Source organism: Leucopleurus acutus, assembly GCF_964270905.1.
Source record: "Leucopleurus acutus genome assembly, chromosome: 14".
NCBI classification, from domain to species: Eukaryota; Metazoa; Chordata; class Mammalia; order Artiodactyla; family Delphinidae; genus Leucopleurus; species Leucopleurus acutus.
Window position 1 is genome coordinate 46,796,120 of NC_139156.1, and position 22,801 is coordinate 46,818,920.

Below are 22,801 nucleotides of genomic sequence, written 5' to 3' on the forward strand. Positions count from 1 at the left end.
TTTCTTTTATATGGGTGGTGAGTACTTGGGTATTTTGATTTGAACAAAACTTTGTGTCTGAAACACTTAAAAATTTTCTGCCCTGTAAACGAACATAGTCGCACCTTTCCTTTGTAAATAAAAAAGCAGTACATCAGAACTTTGCTAGAACTACAAAAATACTAGGTGAATGTTAAACACTATTATACATAGGAGACCTTCACCAAATATTTGATAAGCAAACACATGATTATGAGACCCACAGTGTGCAGAACGATGGCCGAATGTGTTGCGGAGCGCTGGTTTTGTGCCAAATGCTGGGCCAAGCACTGACATGCATTGTTTCCACTAATCTGCATAGGGATTGGGATTATTATTATTCCCACTTTACAGAAACAGAGGCTGAGCCATAGGGTAATCCTAGAGAACAAGTTAAACAGCAGAGTAAAGAGCTGAGTTATCTCACACATACACAAGTAGCATGTGCATGTCTAAGAAATGTATGGCTACCACCTGGAAACCAGCTCTCACCTGGAGAGGTTAATCTCTGGAGAGATAAAGTCAGTCCTTCTGGCTGGGAATTTCAGTGGTAACATTATTTCCCTCCCCAGGACTGATATCATATCTGCTATGATATCTTCCTAACAAATTCCTGTGCCTCCTCCCTGCAGTGGCAAACCCCTCAAAGACCAATTTGCAGGGAGTTGACTCAGAGGCATGGAGATCATCTTTGAGCAGTGGGACTCCAGTAGGCATTCTGCAATAAAGCAAATCGGGCCACTGTGAGTTGAACAGTAATTGTACGCTCAGCCAGATTCTCCCAAGGCTCACACTCCTTCCTGGGACCAAGATGGCTACTTCTGGAGGCCCCATTAACTCTTTCAGGCCACTGGGGTGCTGTTTGATGCACAGAGGCAATCATTTACTAAATGGTACCGTGGAGACCCCAAAGAGTTACGGCAGCTTTTGAAAGGAACCAATTTTTTTCCCAAACTGGGATTTTCACACTGGGAGAATATTGTTCAATATTTTTAAAAACTTTTATTTACTTATATTCTCTAAACTGCACCATCATGCCTCGTGGCTGTCCCCTCACATGGAAGAAAGAGAAAGAAAATGATGCTCTGGTCTCCAGAGCATAAGGAAGACAGAAGCTCTAGAGGAGATGGGACAAAACCCCAGCTTTGAATGACAGAGAATCTGGTTAGTTTTCAAGTGTGACTGCAGTGTTACTATTTCTTCATTGCCTCAGAGTTTGGTGGTTTGACCTTTAAGTGAACTCAAAACATTTCAGAGACTTTACATGAGTTTCCCCTGATAATGTGACACAATTGATTCTCTCCTTTGTAAACAGAAAAAAAAAAAAAAAGTGATGCATCAAAACTTTACTAACATAACACAAATATTGTTCCCCTGAGGAGGGAATAAACCACACTGCAGGCCCCACTCTGAAGTGGGTTAGAGTCAGGGATGGACAAGAAGGGGTATTTACCATCACCATCCCCTCTGGATACCACACTTGGAAATAACTGTTGGTCATCCCTATTGTTATATTTAATGTTACTTCTCTCTCTTCCATAGTCAGTTGGGTCCATGCTGGGTTTGTATGAGAATAATTGACCACACCCAATGGTATAAACGCTGTACCACTGGCCAGGCAGTTAGCCTAAGAGTAGCTATACACACCTGTGTACATGCACATGTACACACACACACACACAAATACACTCATCTCCAAGTACAACTGATTTAGTGTTAATTCCAATCCCTCCACACTAGGAAATAAATGGATTCCTGTCCATGTTACCTGCTGTTCTGATTATCTATTGCTGTATAACAAACTGGACCCAAATTGAGTGGCTTAAAATAACAGCAGTCATTTATTTTTCTCATGGATCTGCAACTTGGGCAGGGCTCAGCAGGAGCAGCTTTTCTCTGCTTCAGCTGGGGCAGCGGACAAGGGCTAAGAGATCCATTTGCAGCATGGCACACTCACATGGCTGGCCAGTTGTGCTGACTTTCAGCAGCAAGTGCAGCTGCAAGGTCAGTGGGTTTGGTTTCTCTCCACATAGGCTTTTACTCGGGGCTGCTTGGGCTTCCTCACAACATGGAAGCAGGGTTCTAAGCATGAGTATTTCAAGTGACAGAGAGAGGCTACAAGTCTCTTGAGGCCTGAGCCCAGAAATGTCATTTTTGCCCTATTCCATTAGTCAAGCCATCACAAACCCATCCAGACTCAAGGGGAGGGGACATAGATGTCACCTCTTGAAGGGAGCAGTGTGAACCCATCCGCAGTATCTCTAACCTACCACATCCACAGATTCCCTTTTATTCCCATGTAGCCCCACCCCCCAGGTTGTCTGTCCCAGACAGTGAAGAATTTTACACTAATTTCTAAGGATTCCCTGTCTCGCTGCCTGCTTTCTCTCAAAGTACATATTCTAAGAACAATCTTCAACAGCTACATCTGTAGCTCTAGTTTTCTCCATCTATTATTACCCAATATCTCTATGCAACGAGAGGACCCAAGTGGTCCCCTTTCCCCCAAAGCAAACTCAACTGAAGGCCAACAGGACCTACCCATGCTTGCTAGCAGAATGCCTTCTTCTCTTGGTGTAAGATCTTATGATAGGGAAGGGTGCTAGAAAGACCAAAGCCCAAGGCTCTTGGCAGAAAAAGAGTAGCAGTCAATTGAATCCTTCCTGCAAGTACTGCTCTGCACTCTGGTTACTTCAGAGTGGTTACTCTGAAGTCATTGGCTTTGTGCTGCTTCCTGTGTGATGCAATAAAACCTCCTCCTTGTCTGCAACATCCTGGAGTCAGCTAAACAAAGAGCACATGTGCAGGGGGTGGCATCCTTTTTGTATGAAAGGGGACATAGGTGCGAGCCAGGCAAAGCCATCGCACAGTGAGTCATGAGATAGGGAAAGAAACCAGATGCGCTCCGTTCTGTGAACCTCAGCACTGCCCGAGGGAACGCAATGGTTGACAACACGAGCCCGGGTGGACTGCCCAGGTTAAGTTCTGCTCCCCACTAACAGCTGGCTGACCTTGGCCAAGTTATGCAACATCTCTAAACCTCCCTTTCCTCATTTATAAAGCTGGGATAAAAATAGCACCTACTTCACAGGGTTATTATAAGGGCTTGTAAGCATGGAACAAAATGCCTGGCTTAGTTAGTTAGAGCTTGGTGAATATTACTACCTATCATCAGTGAAAGTAACCACTTGCCCTTGCTTTGACCTAGGAAAGGGAGTGATGGAGCTTGGTAGAGGAGGAGAGCCTGCAGATCCCAATGAGAACTTCATTTCTGACTCATCCCCTCAGGGCAGCTCCCTGCTGGGATTCCAGTGCCCTGAGACTTCTTATCACCAAGACAGTCACCAAAATGTTGAGTGGGTTTACTCCTTAACAACTGCAGTGTTTCTTCAACTTGGGAGGCAGTGGGGCTAGAATTTACTATAGAACCAACCAAGCCCCTCTTTGTATTTGCCTCATAGTAGATGCAGATTTATGTATAAACAATGACAGGATAAGGGAGAAGTTCATCCCCTGCTGTGTGTTTGGAGGAATCAGACATTAATCGGCCACATGCCATGGGAGACGGCATGACTTTTTTTAAAGTCCTGATATTTCTAAGGGGTTCTCTGCAGACAACCTTGAAGAGTTCTGTTTTATGGGTATAAAATTCAGAACAGAGTGGTTACAAGCTTGACTTCTAACACAGGGACTTGTATTCCAATGGCTGTCCTCAGTCTTCATCTACAGCTCAGATTTTATCTGCACTACAACCCCCCAAAACCCCCACCTTCCCCATGTTCCTTTCTGCTACCAGCTCTTAATTAAGAAGCCTGAGGGCTGTGGTTCTGGCAGGGTTTATTAGTCAGAACTTAATAAGAACAACAGGTTTGTAAACATATAGGACTTAATAAAAGATATAGATTTTAAGAAAATGATAAAAAGCCTGTAATAATCTGCCTCTACAGGGTTCATCAGAGGCGGGCTCCAGGGATCCAAAACCGCAGATTTTGTCAGCAGTTTGGGGAATCGTGGTGACAGGATCTCAAACTGCACATGTGCAGTCAGTTTCCAGGAGGTTGGTGGAAAGGTGATGGGGCTCATGTCTGCTTTCCATGTGCTATGGACTTTACAATCCTCATCTGATCTCACCCTCACAGTCTCCCAGCAAATTGGTATTGATTCCACTTTACAGATGAGGAAACTGAGGCTCAGTAACATTTAGTAGCTTGCTCAAGGATGCACAGCTAATAAGCAATGGAGCTGGGACTGGAGCCCTACTGTTTGACTCTAAAGCCCACGTATTCAGCAATAGGGCTGTTGTTCCTCCTTTTACCAGGAAAGGGTTTGGGAAACATGGACCAATACCAAGGTTCAGTTATAATAGGAACAGCTTGCTATCCATGAGGTCAATGCCTACAGGGTTAGATAACATAAATGAGTGATATGGGTTGGGTGAAAGATATTAGGGAGTGGGGGACTAGGGTAAACTGAGAGACCAAGACCATCTTCTGTTTAAAAGAGGTGCCCCTAACCATCTCCATCCAATTATCGGTATTACAGCTACAAATATTTTCAAGAGAAATCTGAAGTCTAAGTCTCACCTGAAAAGTTTCCACTTTGAAAAAATGGCACTAATTCATTTTTAACCCCTACAAGCCAAACAGAACACATTCTGGGTGCTAGTCAGTTATCCTCTGCTCTGGACAGATGCAGGTAAAACCTCTATCTGTCGTCCTTACTTTCATAGCACCAGGCCCTAGAACAGAGTATAGGAGCTCAATAAATATTTGTACAACAAATGAATGAATTCTCAAATCAACAATCTGGAGAGAGGCAAGGAAATATCAAGCCCTGGCTCTCAGATGCAGAGTCCTTTCATCAGAGCTAGGGCTGCCCAGAGGGGTAGAAAAGATACAGTGCAGTGGCTGGACCCCATATGCCTTCCCAGTGATTTGGGGGGGAGGGGGCAATGCTCACATTTTTCCTTTTATAAGGAAGATTTGATCTGAGAACTGGGAGAGACAAAGCTACCTCCCAGAAGCTGGGGTCATTAGAGCAGGGATGGCTGGGAAGGAGAAACCTGGCCCTCTCTCCTTATCTAGTTCCTCTTTTCCAGTATGTTCCCCATGCCCCAGTTATCCAATCTGTGAAATGGATTGGATGGAGTATCCGAATCTGAAACATGGAGAAAAACAATGAATTCATGGACAATAAGTTACTTGGCAATTTTTTACAGAAAGGCACGCTTCAGTATTCCATGCATCCTATAAATATGATCCCAAGAAAATTCTGAGTCATCTTTGGAAATCCTTAAGTATTCCTGGTTAATAAGTGAGATGAAACATATTAACAAAGGGGTTCCCCAATAAAAACCTGCAAAGCCTCCATCTGTTCTAGTTTACTTTCCAATGTGAAAAGTATCTCATATTCTCTGCACTTTGAATGTAGGTACATGGTTTTTGTACTAATAACCCAAAATCAATAGTCAAGCAAAAACTAAGTCTTCATAAAAAGACACATTTCCAGCTCTACAATTAGACTTCAATATTTTCAGCTATAAGGCAGACCTCACTGGCAGGAGCTTTATTCCAAGACAATAAAGGAAATCCCTTGTACCCAAACTGTCACCAGCTGCCACTAGTCAGAGTGCCAGCCCAGTGGACAGGCTGGACTTCTCTTGTGTGTCTGCAACCAGGGGAGGGAGCCCTGCTTTGCTGCTCCCATGGATTACACCTCAGTTTGCATTATTGGCACAATTTATGTTCCGGCTCTCCCAGGCCCTGGTGTTGGCATTACTGGTGTTTGAGGTTACCAGCCACCCTGCCACTCACATGTCAGGACACAGATGCCCTTCTAGCTCCCGAAGGTGCAGGTTTCTCCTCTGGCTCCCAAGCTGGGATTGAAAATACCATTGTTAAACAATATCATTTTTTTAAACTAAAGAGACAACGGTACTCAAGAGCCAACTGTCCATCCTTTCCAAGCCCATCCTCACCCTGGAGATGAGTCTTGCTTGCTATCTTTATTAAATAGCACAACACTCTCCTCTAAGCAACCAGTCAGAGACCACTTGTGATGATATTAAAACTACTGACTCCAGCTTCCAATCATCCCGGAAGTGTCCCCAGAGTGCTGTATCATCTTTTTACAGTTTCAAAAATGAGAACACCAACCTTTAGGAATAGTGGGAGAAGATTCAACAGGCTCTTCTGATGTTCAGCTGGGCTCCTGGGAGCCAACTGCTGGTATTCCAGAAACTTCCTTTCTAGCATCTCCCAGAGGGCAGTGGGGCCAGGGGTCTGCCCTCCTGGTGGGAAATCAGGCTGAGCAGCATCAGGCTGGCCTTTATTTTCAGAACCTGGATCCTCAGCTCTGTCTTCAGCCTCTGAGACCTCTTTTGCCTCCATGCCTCAGCAAAGCAGATCTGAATTCAGAGCAAAAAAGAAAAATGAACAGTCCTGTCACAACACTTTCTGATGAAACTGATTGTGGGACAAGGTACCATCCTCATTCAGTCCAGTTCCTGTTGCAGATGGTTCCTCTAAGAATCTGAAACTGACTAAAATAAGGAACACTTCTGAGAAAAGAGACTCCAATTTAGATGTGACTCATATTGACAATCTAACGTTTGCCAGGCACCGTCCTGGGCTCTCTACACAGACTCTCTCACGAAAGAGATGGGTTTTCCTATTTTTTCTATGTAAGTAAGGAAACTGACTGAACCAAAGGGCACCAGGGTAGTGAGACATGCAGTTGAAATGCAAGGCTTTAACACCAAAGCCTGTGTTTTGATTACCTGACACTGCTCCTCTTTAAAAAGGCTGAGTAAATAGAATAGACGTGTAAATGTCCCACCAATATTTGTAGAGGCATGTAATTCTGTATCTTCTATTTTAACTTCCTTCTACCACATGAGATGAAAAGGATGTAAGTTCATTCTCAGCAACATTTGCTTCACACTCAATATTTTTAGAGGAATTTGTCCTCAAAATGACTCTTTAAACCCCCAAGTTAACTTAAAAGGACTTCTCCGTTAGTGCACACAAAAGTAATGTGTACGAGCCGGGGACCCAGGGTCAGCAGGCGTGACGATCGGGACATACACCATGAAACTAGCCAAAGCCTGATTTACCAGATAGGTAACCTTGAGAAGGTACCTTTATTTGTGTCCTTGACTTTTCAATTGTCATACTCTGTAGCCATGTCAGGACTGACTCACAGAACAGCAAAGGTTTGCCTGTTGTTTTTTTGTCAGGAGTGCAAGAAACTCCCAGCAGGGACCAGAGTGTCCAGGTTCCCTGAAAGAAGCCTTCCCAGGCCACGACGTCACCACATAGGAGTCCATCCCGGCATCCTGCCAGCAACCGACAGCCACCAGTCAAGGGACAGCAAACAGACAGATGGACACGGAGGTGGGTCTCCCGGTGTTTTGCTCTGGGCTAAGCAGCTGCGGAGGTGTGTCATGCTTTAGTTTTAGCCCAAACACACACCCCTTGCAGGCTAGAATGGGAGTTAACTAAGGGTCACGTGGCCAGATGAGTCCTCCCTCTTTGGAACATTCTCACCCTTTAGGTACAGAACTCCATGAGTCCCTGGCTCTTCTTCTATCACACATGCCTATTGCTCTCAGACTTCATTTGCAGAAGACACTTTCTCATACAAAAGCCATGTATGTTCAGCATTGAAAATTGGGAAGAAAAAAAAATATCAGGAAGAATATCAAGGCCTATATCCAGAAAAATGACTGTTGATATTCAGGCTTTTATCTACGAATAGACTGTTTAATAATATTGTTGAAGCAAACTTTTTATCTGTACTTTTGATTTTTTTGGTTGGTTGTCTGGGACTTGGTGTGGGTTTATTTGTTTCCGTTTTGAGGTTGACCCTCAGGGACAGGTGGCGGGGTGCCTCACATCTCTCAGTCTCAGCGTGGTCTCTTTCCTGACCAGGACCAGGTTCTTCTCTGGCACTGATGGTTTATTCATTCTTCCCTTGGCTTTTCATCCCCCAGTCCCATCCTCCCCACCCCACCCAGCCCACCTGCTTGATAGCACGAGTCGTTATAAAACATGGCACAAGAACATGATTTCTGGATGCATCATTTTAAGTTCCCCGAACGACCTTCTGCATCTTTTCTCAGCTTACTGTCTCACTCAACATTATGACCTCAGACCCAAGCACGTGGCTCTGTATCTGTCAACCTCATTTCTTCTAACCGCTGCTCCGTGTTACACAGTGGGCATCACGTGCCTATTTGATTTGTTTGCTCCGCAGTAGGTGGTTAGATTGCCTGAGACTTCTCAGACTGCCCTCTATCCTGTCCTGGACATTCCCACGAGACTCCCCTCATGGGGCTGCATGTGACTGGCTCTGGGTATAAACACCAGAGTGGGAGTGCTGAGTCAAGGGTGTATGTCTCTCAGTTCAACCAAGTACCATCAACTCAGATGCCTCCAGAAAGCTGGCACCAGGCCACACTCCCCCCACAGGCTCCTCTACCATCTTCTCTGTACCCCGGCTTAACATCACACTGCTTTCTAATGTTTGCTGATCTGATTGAAGTAAAGTGCTCCCACATTTTTTTTTTTTTTTTTTTTTTTTTTTTTTTTTTTTTTTGGCTGCATTAGGTCTTCATTGCTGTGTGCAGGCTTTCTCTAGTTGCAGTGAGCAGGGGCTACTCTTCGTTGTGGTGCATGGGCTTCTCATTGCAGTGGATTCTCTTGTTGCAGAGCGCGGGCTGTAGGCACGCGGGCTTCAGTAGTTGTGGCACATGAGCTCAGTAGTTGTGGCTCGCGGGCTCTAGAGTGCAGGCTCAGTAGTTGTGGCGCACGAGCTTAGTTGCTCCACGGCATGTGGGATCTTCCTGGACCAGGGCTCAAACCCGTGTCCCCTGCATTGGCAGGAGGATTCTTAACCACTGCACCACCAGGGAAGTCCTGATCCCTCATTTTAATTTGCTTCTCTCTCACTTACTAATGAGTCTGAGCATCTCTTTATATGATTCATAGCCTTTCGGATTTCCTCTTCTGAAAAGTGATTACTCATAACCTTTGCTTATTTGTCCTTGCCTATCTTTTTCCTGTTGCTTTGAGAGAGTATATTTTAGAAACTGATCCCTTGTTGCCTTTAAAAATCGCTAATATCTTCTCTCAATCCATTTTTTTCCTCATAAATTAGTTCATAACTTTTTTTATGTCACAGAAAAGTATTGTGGATATTTCCCATGTTGTTAAAGATCCTCTACATCTTCATTTTTAATGGTGTGTGGTGGCTGCAGAACCATGCTGATCCTTTATTTAACTAATCCCCTACATTTAGGCATTTAAGTCATTTCCAATGCTTCACTACTATAAACAACACTGTGATGACAGGCCTCGTGTCTAAGCCTTTCCATATATTCATGATTAAATACCAGGTTGCAATACATTCCTAAAAGGAAATAGCTTGGTCTAAAGAGAGGTAAAAATGTTAGGCTCTGGACACGTATTTCCAAACAGCTTCTCCTGAAACACCTCATCAATGTACAGTCTTCTTATCAAGCAAGTACCAGAGTCCACACTTCCTTAGTTACCATTTTTTAATTCTTGCTGATTTAATGGGTAAAAAGCAATGGCATCTAACAGGCACATGAGAAGATGCTCACCATCGCTAATCATCATGGAAATGCAAATCAAATCCACAAATGAGGTATCACCTCACACCTGTCAGAATGGCTGTCATCAAAAAGAAGCCAATAACAAATGTTGGCCTGGATGTGGAGAAAAGTGAACCCTCGTAGACTCTTGGCGGGAATGTAAATTGGTGCAGCCACTGTGGAAAACAGTATGGCGGTTTCTCAAAAAACTAAAAATAGAACTGCCTTATGACCCAGCAATTCCACTCCTGGGTATATATCCAAAAAAAAAAACACCCACTAATTCAAAAAGATACATGCACCCCAATGTTCATAGCAGCATCATTTACAGTTGCCAAGATATGGAAGCAACCTAAGTGTCCATCAACAGATGAATGGATAAAGAAGATATATATATATATACACAATGGAATACTACTCAGCCATAAATAAAGAATGAAAATTTGGCATTTGTAGCAACATGGATGGACTTGGAGGGAATTGTGCTAAGTGAAGAAAGTCAGACAGAAAAAGACAAATCCTGTATGATATCACTTATATGTAGAATCTAAAAAATAAAACAAATTAGTGAATGTAACAAAAAAGAAGCAGACTCACAGATACAGAGAACAAACTAGTGGTTACCAGTGGGGACAGGAAAGAGGGAAGGGCAATACAGGGGTAGGGGAGTAAGAGGTACAAACTATTAGGTATAAAATAAGCTACAAGGATATATTGTACAACACGGGAAAAATAGCCAATATTTTGTAAGAACTATAAATGGAGTATGACCTTTAAAAATTGTGAATCACTCTATTGTACACCTGTAACTTACATAATTTTTAAAAATTTTTAATTAGAAAAAAAAACAATGGCATCTTTGTTGTATCTCACTACGTATTTTGTTGGATGCGTTTCTGTCTGTCTGCTGCTCAGTGTCCTTCCAGACTCCCCACAACAGTTTTCTGGTTTCAGATAGATGCCGCATGTTCTTATTTCAAAAGTTTACTGTAGAAGATCTCAGCTATTCCCCGGCATTAATTACCCCCAAGAGCCACATATCCACTAAATGTTAGCTCTGTGCAAGAAGACCACTGCACCTTTATCAGGGGTTGGCACAGAGTAGATGCTCAATAAACTGTTACCATATACCTGAATAAATGAATGAATGAACCTATATGCTGATGGCACCCAAATCTCTCGCTATATATAGCCCAGACTCCTCTTCTCAATAAGTTTTTTTCTACTTGGATTCTCCCCAGACTCTGTAAGTCATTATATCTCAGTCAGACCAACATTCCCATCATCAGCAGAGCCAGCCCAAGTCCAGCACGGACATCCCAACACACGGGACGGTGGCTGGAGCCAAGCTAAGCTTGTTTCTATCACATAAAAGTCATTTTGGGGCTATACCAGCAGGTGCTACTAACCGATTCACTCAATAAAATGAATCAGAGGGCCTGCTAACACACCACGTTTCTAGGAGAAGCAGGTGAGAAGACAAAGTGAGTGTTGGGTCACAAGACACGAAAATGTGTTCCTAGGGAACACAGCTGGACATTCGGGGAAATATCAGAGCCCCTCAGATCTCCTCTGAAGTTAAGAAGCCATGTTTACTGAAGTGAGACGCTTGAATCATGTTCCCTTGAAAAGACGGATTTTTGAAAAACAAGAATTTCTAACAAAATGGGATCTGTGCATCCCGTGGAGAAGTTGTATGTCTCAGATGTCAAGCTGTGGCCGTCCCCTCTCCTGTCCTGTAGGCCAGCTTCGGTTTTGTTTGTAAAAGGAAGGACATGGGGAGTAGCCTCTCAGGGCTGCATAAAGAATGGCAAGAAGAAACCATTCTAATTCACTCGTTACCAAAAGTGTCTGCTTACCTCTGTAAACAGGTGCAGGCACCAGCACAGACTCTGGAGCCAGGCTGTTCCAGTTTGAATCCAATGGGCTTAGACCAAGTGACAAAACGTGTCCCAGCCTCAGCATCCTCCTTTGTGAAATGGGCTAATAATGGGACCCCTCAGGGAATAAAGTCAGTGCTCTGGGACGGCATTTATTGGAGCCTCCTTTGTACGGGCACTTACCTGCATCCCTTCACTTAATCTTCCTTCCATCCAACAATGTCAAATCTATCAGCCTTTGTCTGCAGATGGTACTAAGGCTCGGAGCAGAGAAGTGACCTGCCCAGGGTACCATTGTGGGTCGGTAGCCAAAGTAGAGTCTACCCTGGGTCTGTAGACAGCACTGCACACCGGAGGCTGAACTCAAAAAAGGGCTTGCTTGGTGCCCAGGGAAGAAGGAGGGGCTTAGCCAGGTACCACACTAAAAGTGTTTTGGATAAGTAGAAGTTTGGGGAGGGGTGAAGGGAAAGATGGCCTTGGCAGGATGAGAGGTCTGGAGGCTGCTAGGGGTCCCAGGGGTCTCCAGGGAAAGACAAGGCCCTGCTCTGTGCCTGCAAGCTGTTTCCCAGTTTGGGTCAGGCTCAGGGCATGTGGCACATAGCCCAGTTTAGTCATGGCTCCTCCGCATGCCCAACCAGGCCGACTAGAGGCCCTGCCTTTCTGCAGCCTGGACACAGCAGCGATAGACTGGCAGCTGTGCAGGTACCTGCCTACTCACTCAGCCCCCAGGCGGAGGGGAGCTACAGGCCAAAATGGGAGTCACAGGACTGGAGTCCAGTCCCAGCTTGGCTGCTGTACTGCCTTAACCAAGTTACTTCCCCTCTCTGAGTCTAAGTTTCTTCTCATTGAAATGGCCCTGGTGATCTCAGTTCCACCCTCTGGGCTTTACACACTGACCACAGAAGAGATGCAGGCCAGTGAGTCAGTGCAGAATGGCTGGAGAGGTGCCTGAGTGGACTGAGAGCCTGTGGGTTGTGTGTGGTGAGGGGTGCGGACCAGGTGCTCCCCTGTCTGTGCACTGTGCGCTGGGTGCCAGGTGACAAGTCTGCAGGGGCCTGAGAAGAGGGATTCCCTATGACCTCTGGGACACTGGGGCTGGAAGTGGCCATGCGGGCCCCCCCGGGGTTGGGGATCACTGCCCATCCTCTCCCCCAACCCACCTATCCTGCACAGATCCATAGCGTCGTCCAAACTCTGCTTTGTAATATCTCAGAAGCAGAACATCCAGGCCATCCCGCTCACAGCTGCTGCCCTGGAGGGCGACATCTGGAGCCTGAAGAATCAGCTGCGTTACTGATGTTCGGGCGCTAAACCCACATTTGATTGACCGTCTCATCCCTGACTTCCTGTGGGGCGATCTGCCAATGGGTAAAAGTCTCAGGATATGAGATGTGATTTAGCAGCCCTTGGGGCTAAGATGCAAGGAAGCTATTCTGGAGGAAACGGAGCAAGAAGTTGTGTGGAGCCACCCTCCAACGGGGCAGGTCAGAGGAAACCTGGGACTCAGTGCATTCTGTGGGGAAGCTCAGACCTAGTGACAAAGAGTTGCTATGGTAAAATTCAAGATTGAAGTCCCCCCCTTTTCTTGTCTGCGTATATGACCGTCACCCTTTCTGGATTGTACACACCCAGTGCAGAGGCATACCTATTTGCCATCTGTATCACAGGCATGGTCCCCCAGGCCCAGGAGCTGGGGGAGCCTCTAAACCAGATGATACAGAACAGAAGAGCAACTTCCCATGTATGGCTGTAAATGACCTGTTTTCCTTTCCATTCAAAAGTCAGTTCCTCGCTGTATGTCAGCAGATCCAATGCTCTTCTCCTGTGTCCGTTCTCTCAGAAAAAAAATAACAAACCGATCTTCTTCCAAAAACATTGTGCAAGGTGGGGCTCGGCCTTGCTTCCTTCTTGCTTCCTTGCTTGCTTCTTCCTTGCTTCCTTCTTCCCCACCATTACACACTAACAAGAGAGCTTACGAGTTAAAAGTTTAAAAAAAGCAAGTGAAAAGGGGGAGGGGTGGGCGGAAGTTGCAATGATGTGGATGCTCTGTTCACTCCACAGCCTACTGCAGTTAATCAGAAGCACGGAGGGGACAAGAACGTTAGCAGTAGAGAAATGTAGATTAAAGCCACACTGAGATACCAGGACACACCTATCAGAGTGTCTTTTAAAAACAAACAAAATCCATAAGTGCTAACAAGGATGTGTAGCAACCACACTGTCACTCTCGCTGCTGTGAATGCAAGTGGTACGGCCGCTTGGGAGGACAGTTTGGCAACTTCTGAGGAAGTGAAACGTATACCCAACCATTACCTTCCTGGGTATTTACCCTAGAGAAGTAAAAACTTAATGTTCGTATAAAAACCTATACATGAATGTTTATAGTAGATCTATTCACAGCTGCCCAAACCTGGAAACAACCCAAATATTTGTCAAGGCGTGAATGAAACAACAAACAGGCATCTCCATCCACTGGGACGCTTCTCTGCAGTAAAAAGGAACACACTACTGACCACGGCAGCCCGGATGGGTCTCGAGGCCCTTATGCCGAGTGACAGGAGCCAGTCTCAAAAGGCTACGTACCGCCTTACCCCATTTACATGACATTCTGGAAAAGGCAAAATTATAGGAACAGAAAATAGATTGGTGGTTGCCAGGGATTTCAGGTAGGAGGGTGGCTCCAAAGGGCAAAGGGGTGGTAGAAATGTTCTATATCTTGACCGTGGTGGTGGTCACACAACTGTGTACGTGTGTCCAAAGGGCACACTAAGAAGGGTAAAATATTCTGTCTGTAAATCACATGTCAATCAACCTGACATAAAAAACATACTGAGGTGGAAAGAGCACCAGTAGAGAAGCTAGAGGCTAAGGGTTTAGTCCCTTCACCTGTTTCTATCCAGCACAAAAAGGGTTACACCCACGTGTTTAACTGTATAATAACTCCACTTGCTGAAAGCTTACTTTCCTATGGCTCTGCATCCTGATCTCTGTATCATCTCACCTTATCTTCACACAACACCCCGTGAGGGCGCAAACAAACAGGGGCAGTATCTTACAGGTGCTGAAAGCTAGGCTCAGAGAGGGTCAGTCACTTCCGCACATGGCCACGATGCACGTTGTGTGTCTGACTGCAAAGCCAACGTGCTCCTCCTTAAGCTCACCCCCTCCTTCCTCGGAAGGTCACTGGTTGGGGCCAGGATCAAATCTCCTGTGAACAGAAGCCACACTCAGATAGGGGCTCACTTGGAGGCCCTCCCAGGCCTCAGTCTCCATGTTGGTCAAGGGTGGAGGCTGCACCCCAAGTTCCCATCCACTTTTCCATCCAATTAAAAATACTATACGGTTGACCCTTGACTAACGTGGGGAAAATCCCCGTGTAACTTATATTCGGCCCTCCACATCCATGGTTCAGCATCGTGGGTCCAACTAACCGTAGATGGTGTCGTATTTACACTGAAAAAATCCACATATACGTGGACCCACACAGTTCAAACCCATGTTTTTCAAGCATCGACTGTATTTATTAAATGATCATTGGGTCAAATTGGCTGAAATAATAGACAAGATGCTCAATTATAAAAAGTAAAAGGCTACCCCTCACAAGAGAGTCCAAAAATGCCTGTCTACCCACGAGCATGACTATTTACAATAGCAAAAAGGTGGAAACGACCCTTGCTGTCTGTGGAGGGGCAAGAGGAGAAACAGCAGAGCTTGTGTCAGAACCGCAGGAGGAGCTCTCTGCAGCCTGGGCGTGCCCACTGGGTCTGCATCTCGCTCCTGAACAGCCGAGGCACGGGAGAGACCTCTGCCCCATTTCTGAGCTTAGCAGCATGGCAATGTTGGAAAAAGCCCGGCAGAGCCACCAGCCAGCCTTTCCCACGTACTTTGAATTCCACCCTCATTACTTGAGTGGCTCCGTGCAGCAGGCACACGTTAGCCTGCACCTTCTTAGGAGCACACGGCACAGGAGTAGCCGTACTTGGGGTTGTGGATAAAAGATGCACCCTCCTATCTGTCTCTGCATCTGAGAACACATTGAAGAAAAAGTGGGCGTGAAACTGTGGACGATGGGTCCCGAGACAAAGAAGTCGTCAGTAACGTGCCGGTGTGAAGCGTCCCCCTGCCTCCCCTGCTCCTGCTACTGGGGCTGCTGCTCAAAGGGGGTTTCACTAACATCCCAACCTGATCTGCACAAACCAGACTAAAGAGCTAGATGAGGACCCTGAACAGCACCCGGCTCAGTGAGAGCAGACAGACTCTCCAGACAGGGGAGGGCTGAGCGCAGGCATGATGAGAAATCACACTATAGCCGAGTCACGTAGGCCGACACAGCTAGACGTGGGGCTCTAGATAATGGCGAGATCTTGAAAGTCTGGAAAAGGAGAACAATGTGATAAGCACAGATCTAGAAAGGTTATTCCTGGCTGGCATAACAGGCCTAGAACAGGGAAAGACAAGCCGGGGGCCTGACGCACACCCCACACGTAGGTGACGAGCACTCCAGTTAGAAGGGTCACCTTGGAAACAAGGAGGCAAAGGGACCCCTGAGATAATCCAAAGAGATGAAGAATCCACTTGAGTTTAGAAATAGAGCCATCATCACCAGCCCTGGCTGCGCACCTTGGGCCCCAGAGATTACCACTTAATTGGTCTGGGTGGGCCCCAAGCAGGCGTGTTTTCTACAAGGCCCCAGGTGATGCCTGTGTGTCCCCAGGAGAGGTGGGGGCCTGGGAAGATGTTGGAAGTCCCCGGAAGGGTGCCTTGCTGAAGAATCCCAGAGTGTGCGATGCCTAGAGAACTGAGGCCCAGAGAGGTGGGTGGCTCATCCAGCATCACAGTCCTGGTTAGGGAGAGAGTGAGGGACTAACTTTAGGTCTCTCCTGCTTCCCAGGAAACCCTGTTGTCTGAAGGCCAGACAGCAGGCCCTGGGTAAACTGTGAGCTGGGCAGGTCCCAAGAGTGCCAAGCTCACCAGCAGGCCAACTCAGCGCATCTGGAAATGGGCCCTATGAGTCTAGGACGAGTGTGGCAGCCTCTGGCCTTGATAGTAAGATAACACCACAACCCTGAGCCTAGACTACTTGGCTAGACCTGTCTCAACCCCTCCCCACCCAGGGCAGGCTGACCCAGAGCAGCATCAGACAGATCTGTTTCAAATCCTAGCTCTCTTTCTAACCTGCAGTCTTATTGACTTAGGCTCTCAGAGCCTCAGTGTCTGCAGCTGTAAAATGGGAACAAAATCTTCCTCGCAAGGTTGTGGGAAGAATTAAGCATGTGAATATATGTGAGGCCACGTCCAGGGCCTCACAGTGGCACCTTCAGCCACCGTACGTGCCCCCCCCCCCACCCTACCCCATTGTGCATATTGCTGCCTCGAGGCTCTTGAAATCTACCTGCACTTCCTGAGGGAATGTCAGCCTGCAAGGCCCTCTGTGGATGTGTTCTGGAGTCCTTGGCTTCTCTTCTGCATCACGTCCCTGCTGGCCTGTCCACTGAGTCTGTCCAATCTCGGGTTTTTCACAAGGAGCTGGTTTGAAAGGACAATAGCACACTGAGTGGACCAAACTGAGGCCTTAAGAGGTGTGGGCCCAGGAGTGCATGGAGACAGGACTGGAAGCGAGGATTTGGTCATCTCAAATATAAAGATAGAAACCAGGAGCAGGAATGCTGTCCCCAGGAGCGAGGCTCCAGGGCGAAAACAAGAGCCTGTGCAGCGGGACGCCGCAGGAGGGGCAGGTGGGAAAATAGAAGCTCTGCAGACAATGGCTGGGAGGGTGGAGGGGTGAGCAGAGCCAGAGGTGCCCTGAGAGCCTTGACACCCAGCTCTAGGGCAAGGACCAGCGATCACCTTGGTGCAGCCCCAAGCCCCTCCAGTTAGCAAGTGACACCACCTCTTACATCAGCCGAGGGCTCAGAGTGCCGGCAGGCAGAGAACAGCAGAGGCCAGGGCCCTACATCCTGCCTCAAATGACCCAAGAGGAAAAGGAGGCAGCTCAGGTTGTTTCCAGAAGTTCAGGAATTCCCCTGAAGACTAAGATGGGGACTTGACCAGCGGGAACCAGGCAGGTGGGGCAACACCTCCCACGGCCCTCCTCACTTCCTTTTTCTGATTTCAGTCCGTGCACTCCTGGCTGGCACACACCTCTGTGGTTTTTGCAACAGCAACAAAATATAGGAACTCATGGTGTCCTGGGGAAGGGACCCAGTTTTATATCTCGGTATGTGTACCGACTTCCACATTGCCAAAAATGGCCAGGGAGCAGTTCCCCTGGCCAGACCCTCAAAGCTTAGCTGCAACTGAGCTACCACTGTCACAAAAGACATGGGCTGGTGACAGCACAGGTAACATGCAGCCCAGCTCCCATAATCAGGAGCCTCCCAGCGAGGGAGTTAATCCGTGGCTTGGCCTCCACTGGAACGTAAAGAAATGATTCCTAAGTAAGAATGGCCATAATGGAATGAGCATCACTAACAGGCCATCGGTGTTCTCTAATCGTAGAAAACTTGTAACGTAGGTATTATTATGCCCATTATACAGACGGGGAAAGCAAGACTCAGAGAAACTGAGATTCAGAGAAAATAGGTAACTTATCTGAAATCAAACTGCTGATGTGTCAGAATCAAGGTCAGATGCAGACTTTTCTGACTCCAAAGCCCCCCACCCCCTTTTACCACTGCAGGCTGGCTTGACACAGTGGTCAACAGTGGTAAAAACAGACCTCAGGGGCACCTCAGGTACTAGCTGGAAACTCTTACTGCCAGCAGCTCTACAGGGGTTCCCTGGCTGGCCTTGCAGAGTTGTTGCTGACCCCTGGCTGTGAGATGTTTAGCACAAGGCCTGCCATGGCCCCCTCACATTGCAGGCAAGCAGGCCCAGAGCAGGACCCTGTGGTTTCGCCTGGCTGTGGGGCAGCCACAGCCTGGAGGTGGAGCACAGAGGTGCTGGCTGTGGGGCACAGAGAAGGCTCATGGCCCAGCCCAGAAAGGGGAGTGGTGGTCTGGAAGGGCTTCTCAGAAAAGACTGCACCCAGGATGGGCACTGGGAGATGAGGAGGAGGTGTCCCCAAAGCAAAGCAGACGAACAGTCCAGGTAGCATGTATGGTCAGAGACAAAGGTGGAGGCGCCTGGCTGTGGGGCACAGAGAAGGCTCATGGCCCAGCCCAGAAAGGGGAGTGGTGGTCTGGAAGGGCTTCTCAGAAAAGACTGCACCCAGGATGGGCACTGGGAGATGAGGAGGAGGTGTCCCCAAAGCAAAGCAGACGAACAGTCCAGGTAGCATGTATGTTCAGAGACAAAGGTGGGATTCAAGGCCGGAGCACAGGGAGCAGGGATGGCGTGAGGATGTGTGTTGGGAAAGGCCCATGAATGCCAGTAATGGACATGGCCCTCATCCCATGCAGTATCCTGGGAGTCCCTGTGGGGCTCGGGGCTCTCAGCAGGGAGTGTCACAGATGGCGGACAGAGACCCTCTGGTAGATGCTGAGCCTGCCCAGAGGGCCCAGCCCTGCCCTCAGGCACTCACAGCCTGCAGGGCACAGGAGGCAGGAAAAAGGATGCTGTGATACAATGCCTGAAATACTACCATTGGAGCAGGAATCCAGCACTAAGGGGAAGGAGCAGAGGGAAGAGGGAGGAAGGAGCTGGTAATTGGGGATGAGGTGGGGTGGGGTGAGGGTGGGAGATAGTAAGAGAGGGTTCACAGAAGCAGGGACTTTGGAGAGGGAGCCTGAGGGGAGATGAAGAAAGATTGTGGATGGGCTAGAAAGAATTGCTCCAGGGGGAAGGGCATGCAAAGAGACAGAGAGGTGAGGCTGAACCGCAGATGGTTTTGTGCCACTGTGAGGGATGCAGGGTGGAAGTAGGGTGGAGAGTGTGGGCAGAGGCTATGTCTCTGTATGAAGGTCTCCAGATGCTGAGACTCCCCCATCCTATTCCTCACCCTCCAAATTCCTGGGAGGAGTGAAATCTCTGGGGGCTCACTGTAGGTTTCAACATCATTAACTCCCGATATGCTCCGACCACTCTATAACACAATTTCTTCATGTGTGCATATCTTTTTTCATCTTTGACTGTATAACTCTTTATATTTTGTGTATATCTTTTAAAAATCTGATATTGGAGTGCTGCTTGGCAATTTTCTTATTATTGAAAATACAAAAATCAACAAGTGTTTCCTGCCCTTTTTTTTTTTTTTGCATACTACTTTTCACATCCAAGTATATTTTACTTGTAATTGATGTACAAAGTTTTAATGCATTAATCATCCATCATCATACCATAAACGCATTCTATGTTGCTCTTTTCCTTAAATTATCAGATTTAATGACCAAGAAGCATCCTCTTGGTCGAATCCCCATAATTGACTCTCTTACTCCCTATTAATGGGATGCTCTGGGCATCTCCACTGCTGTTATGGGCAATGCTGGGAGAAAGGATCCCCATGCAATCTTTTTGTTTGCTGTGAATTATCTATGAAGATGAATTCTCAAAAAAAGGATTAACCATTGGCCAAAAGGGAAGAGCAGTTTTCACACTCCTGCCAAATGTTGACTACATCTCTCCAGAAGTGTTCCGTCAGCTTTTCAGTGGTAGTGTTCCTAATGCAAAGCATGCCGACTTATCAGGTGGAATCCCAGACAAAGCACTTACTGTCTGAGGGCAAAGGACCTTACCTCTCTGAGCCTCCATTTTCTCATCTGTAAAGTGAGAGTGATGAAACTGATCTCACTGTGGGGATCAAATGAGATTGCAGATACCAGTGCCCTATCTAGTGTACAGCTTGTTGTAAGCACTATATCCATTCTTCTCATCCTCCATCCTTTCTTTCTTCTTGGAATTATGTAGGACAAGTGACTTTTCACTTCTCTAACTTCCCATCCTTCTTGAACCATGTTCCTCACAAAAGCCTTAGCCATGGAACAAGAAGCATCATTTCTCTGAAGGGTGCTTCCCAGCAGAAATATAAAACTAGCCACAAATTCAAGCCACGTGTGTAATTTTAAATTTGGGGGCAGCCACATTTAGAAAGTAAGAATAAATAGGTTAAATTAGGTAAATCTATCTGTTTAAATATATTTTAAAATATATTTTATTTAAGCCAGTATATCAAAATATTATTTTAATATGTAATCAATATTTTCAAGTATTAATGAGATAAGATAGTTTATATTTCTTTTGTTGTTTGTTTGTAATATCTTTGAAATCCGAGGTGCATTTTACAACTTACAGCACATCTCAGTTCAGACTGGCCACTTTTCAGGGATGGCTATAAGCTATTGTATTGGATAACGCAGATCTGGACTTTGAGACTTAAGTGTTTAACAGGTGTGCAGAGGGCTTAGAAATGTTGCCTGGAGACATCATTTCCCATGCAAAATGCAGGTGCATTTTGATGGTTTGAAGCCCTTGGAGGGAGACAACCAAAACAAGGCCCTAGTTATAAATAAAATGGGTGTGAACTCTACAGTGTGGTTCAAGGACCTCTGAGGAGCTCATCTTCCTGCTTCCCCTTCTGCACAAAATATCTCCACTCCTGAAACCAAGTCCCAGTAAAATCGAGTTCCTCTGCTGAATTTTAACCCCTCTATCCAAAACTTCATTCGAAAGAGAATAAGAAAGATCTTGTCCAGCACCTGTTCCCCTCAGGATTGAAGAGTAACAAATGAAAGGGGAAATTGAAACTGAGCACGACCCTATGGGGCCCTCCCGGGTGAAAAAGACCCTCCATGCCCCCCATTTCTTACTTATAGGGGAAAAAAAAGCTTTAGTCCGTGTTCCAAAGAGCAGACTCAAGCAGTTAATGATTAGGACAGGAGAGTCACAGGACTCCTAGTTCCTCCTGAAGGGAAATAGATAACCATCTGATGCTTATCTTTGAGTTGTTCTGTAGAAACTAAGACCCCCACCCAGGTAGAGGATGGTGACTACACGCTGAGCACAAGCACGTAGACCCCAGACTGGTTGGAACCAGAAGGTTGATGATTGAGATTCCCAAAACATCACCGTTACGGTACCACCAACTGATCAGAAGAAGGTCCATGAACTGATCACATATGCTACGACCCTATCCCTTTTACCGTTTTCTCCTTTAAAAACCTTGTGCCCCAGCCAGCTAGCAAGATAGATTTGAGACAGCTTAGGCCTCCTATCTTCTGAGTCGGCGCCTCCTCGATTGATAAACCTTTCTCTGCGCCAAACTCCGATGTTTCAGTTTGTTTTGTGTAACAACACCCCCTCCCCCAAGTGGCCACGCTGCCTTGCTTTTCTACCATGAAGGCCACCTGGGGGGGCGTGCCAAGAATTCATTCCTCCGCTTGATGTCTATCTAATAGGCATCTCCACCTTTACATATGTCCACATCGATATTCTGGAATAATCACCACCTTGCAAATAAGTTCCTTCCACCCTTGACCCAGCTGAGTAAATGACAGTTCCAGTCTCTGTGTTGCTCTGGAATCATCTTAAATTTCTCTCTCCCACACCCAACGCTTGCAACACTGTCAAATCCCTCTCAAAAATATCTAGAATCTCACCACTCTGACCACCTCTCATTATTTCTGTTACTATCAATTTGGGGCCAGCCACCATCACCTCCAGCCTGGATTATTACAACAGCCTCTTAACTGCTAGTCTTTCTTCTCCCTTTGATACCCATAGAAAGTGATTTTTCTTTAAAATGGGAGCATATGTCAGCAAGAGTCAAAAAAACGTATTTTTAAAAACAGTGGCAATGATATAAAAATAAACCGTTTAAGAATAAATCTAGGCAAAGTGTACACTAATTTTATAAAGAAAATTATAAAATTTTATTTAGATATTTTAATGAAGACCTAAATAAATAAGGAAACAAACAATGTTCGTGAATTGGCAGAGTCATGTTCCTAAAGATATCACTTCTCCTCAAATCATATTTCTAATAAAATCTGAACATACCTGTTTTGTTGAACCTGATAAGCTGATTCTAAAATCCATATTAAGTAAGAAGGAACCAAGGATGTCAAGCCAGAATGAAAGAAGAAGAAAAAAGTGAGGAGACTCTTTCCAGATACCAAAGTTTATTATAAGCCTCTAGTTAATAATATTATTTAGTGTTGGCAAAGGGAGAAACACATTGACAGAAGAGAGCCAAGGAACAGACCCACTAAACAGATTTACAGCAGAGTTGTAGATTAGTGGCTAAAGAATGGCCTTTTTGATTTGTGGAGCTAAGACTCTTGGTTATCCATATGGAAAGAACAAAATAAAATAAAACATAACCTGCTACCTCACACCATATAGGAAAATCATC

General features: G+C 46.2%; 1 protein-coding gene across 1 annotated transcript in view; it reads right to left on the minus strand.

Annotated features, from left to right (window-relative positions):
- WDFY4 (WDFY family member 4) overlaps nucleotides 1-22,801 on the minus strand; it is a 275,363-nt gene that overhangs the window by 250,077 nt on the left and 2,485 nt on the right. The window contains exon 2 of the mRNA XM_082854480.1: nucleotides 6,174-6,424. Coding sequence (XP_082710606.1) covers nucleotides 6,174-6,407 — 234 coding nt within the window. The 5' untranslated portion in view covers nucleotides 6,408-6,424. The remainder of the gene's footprint in view (nucleotides 1-6,173; nucleotides 6,425-22,801) is intronic.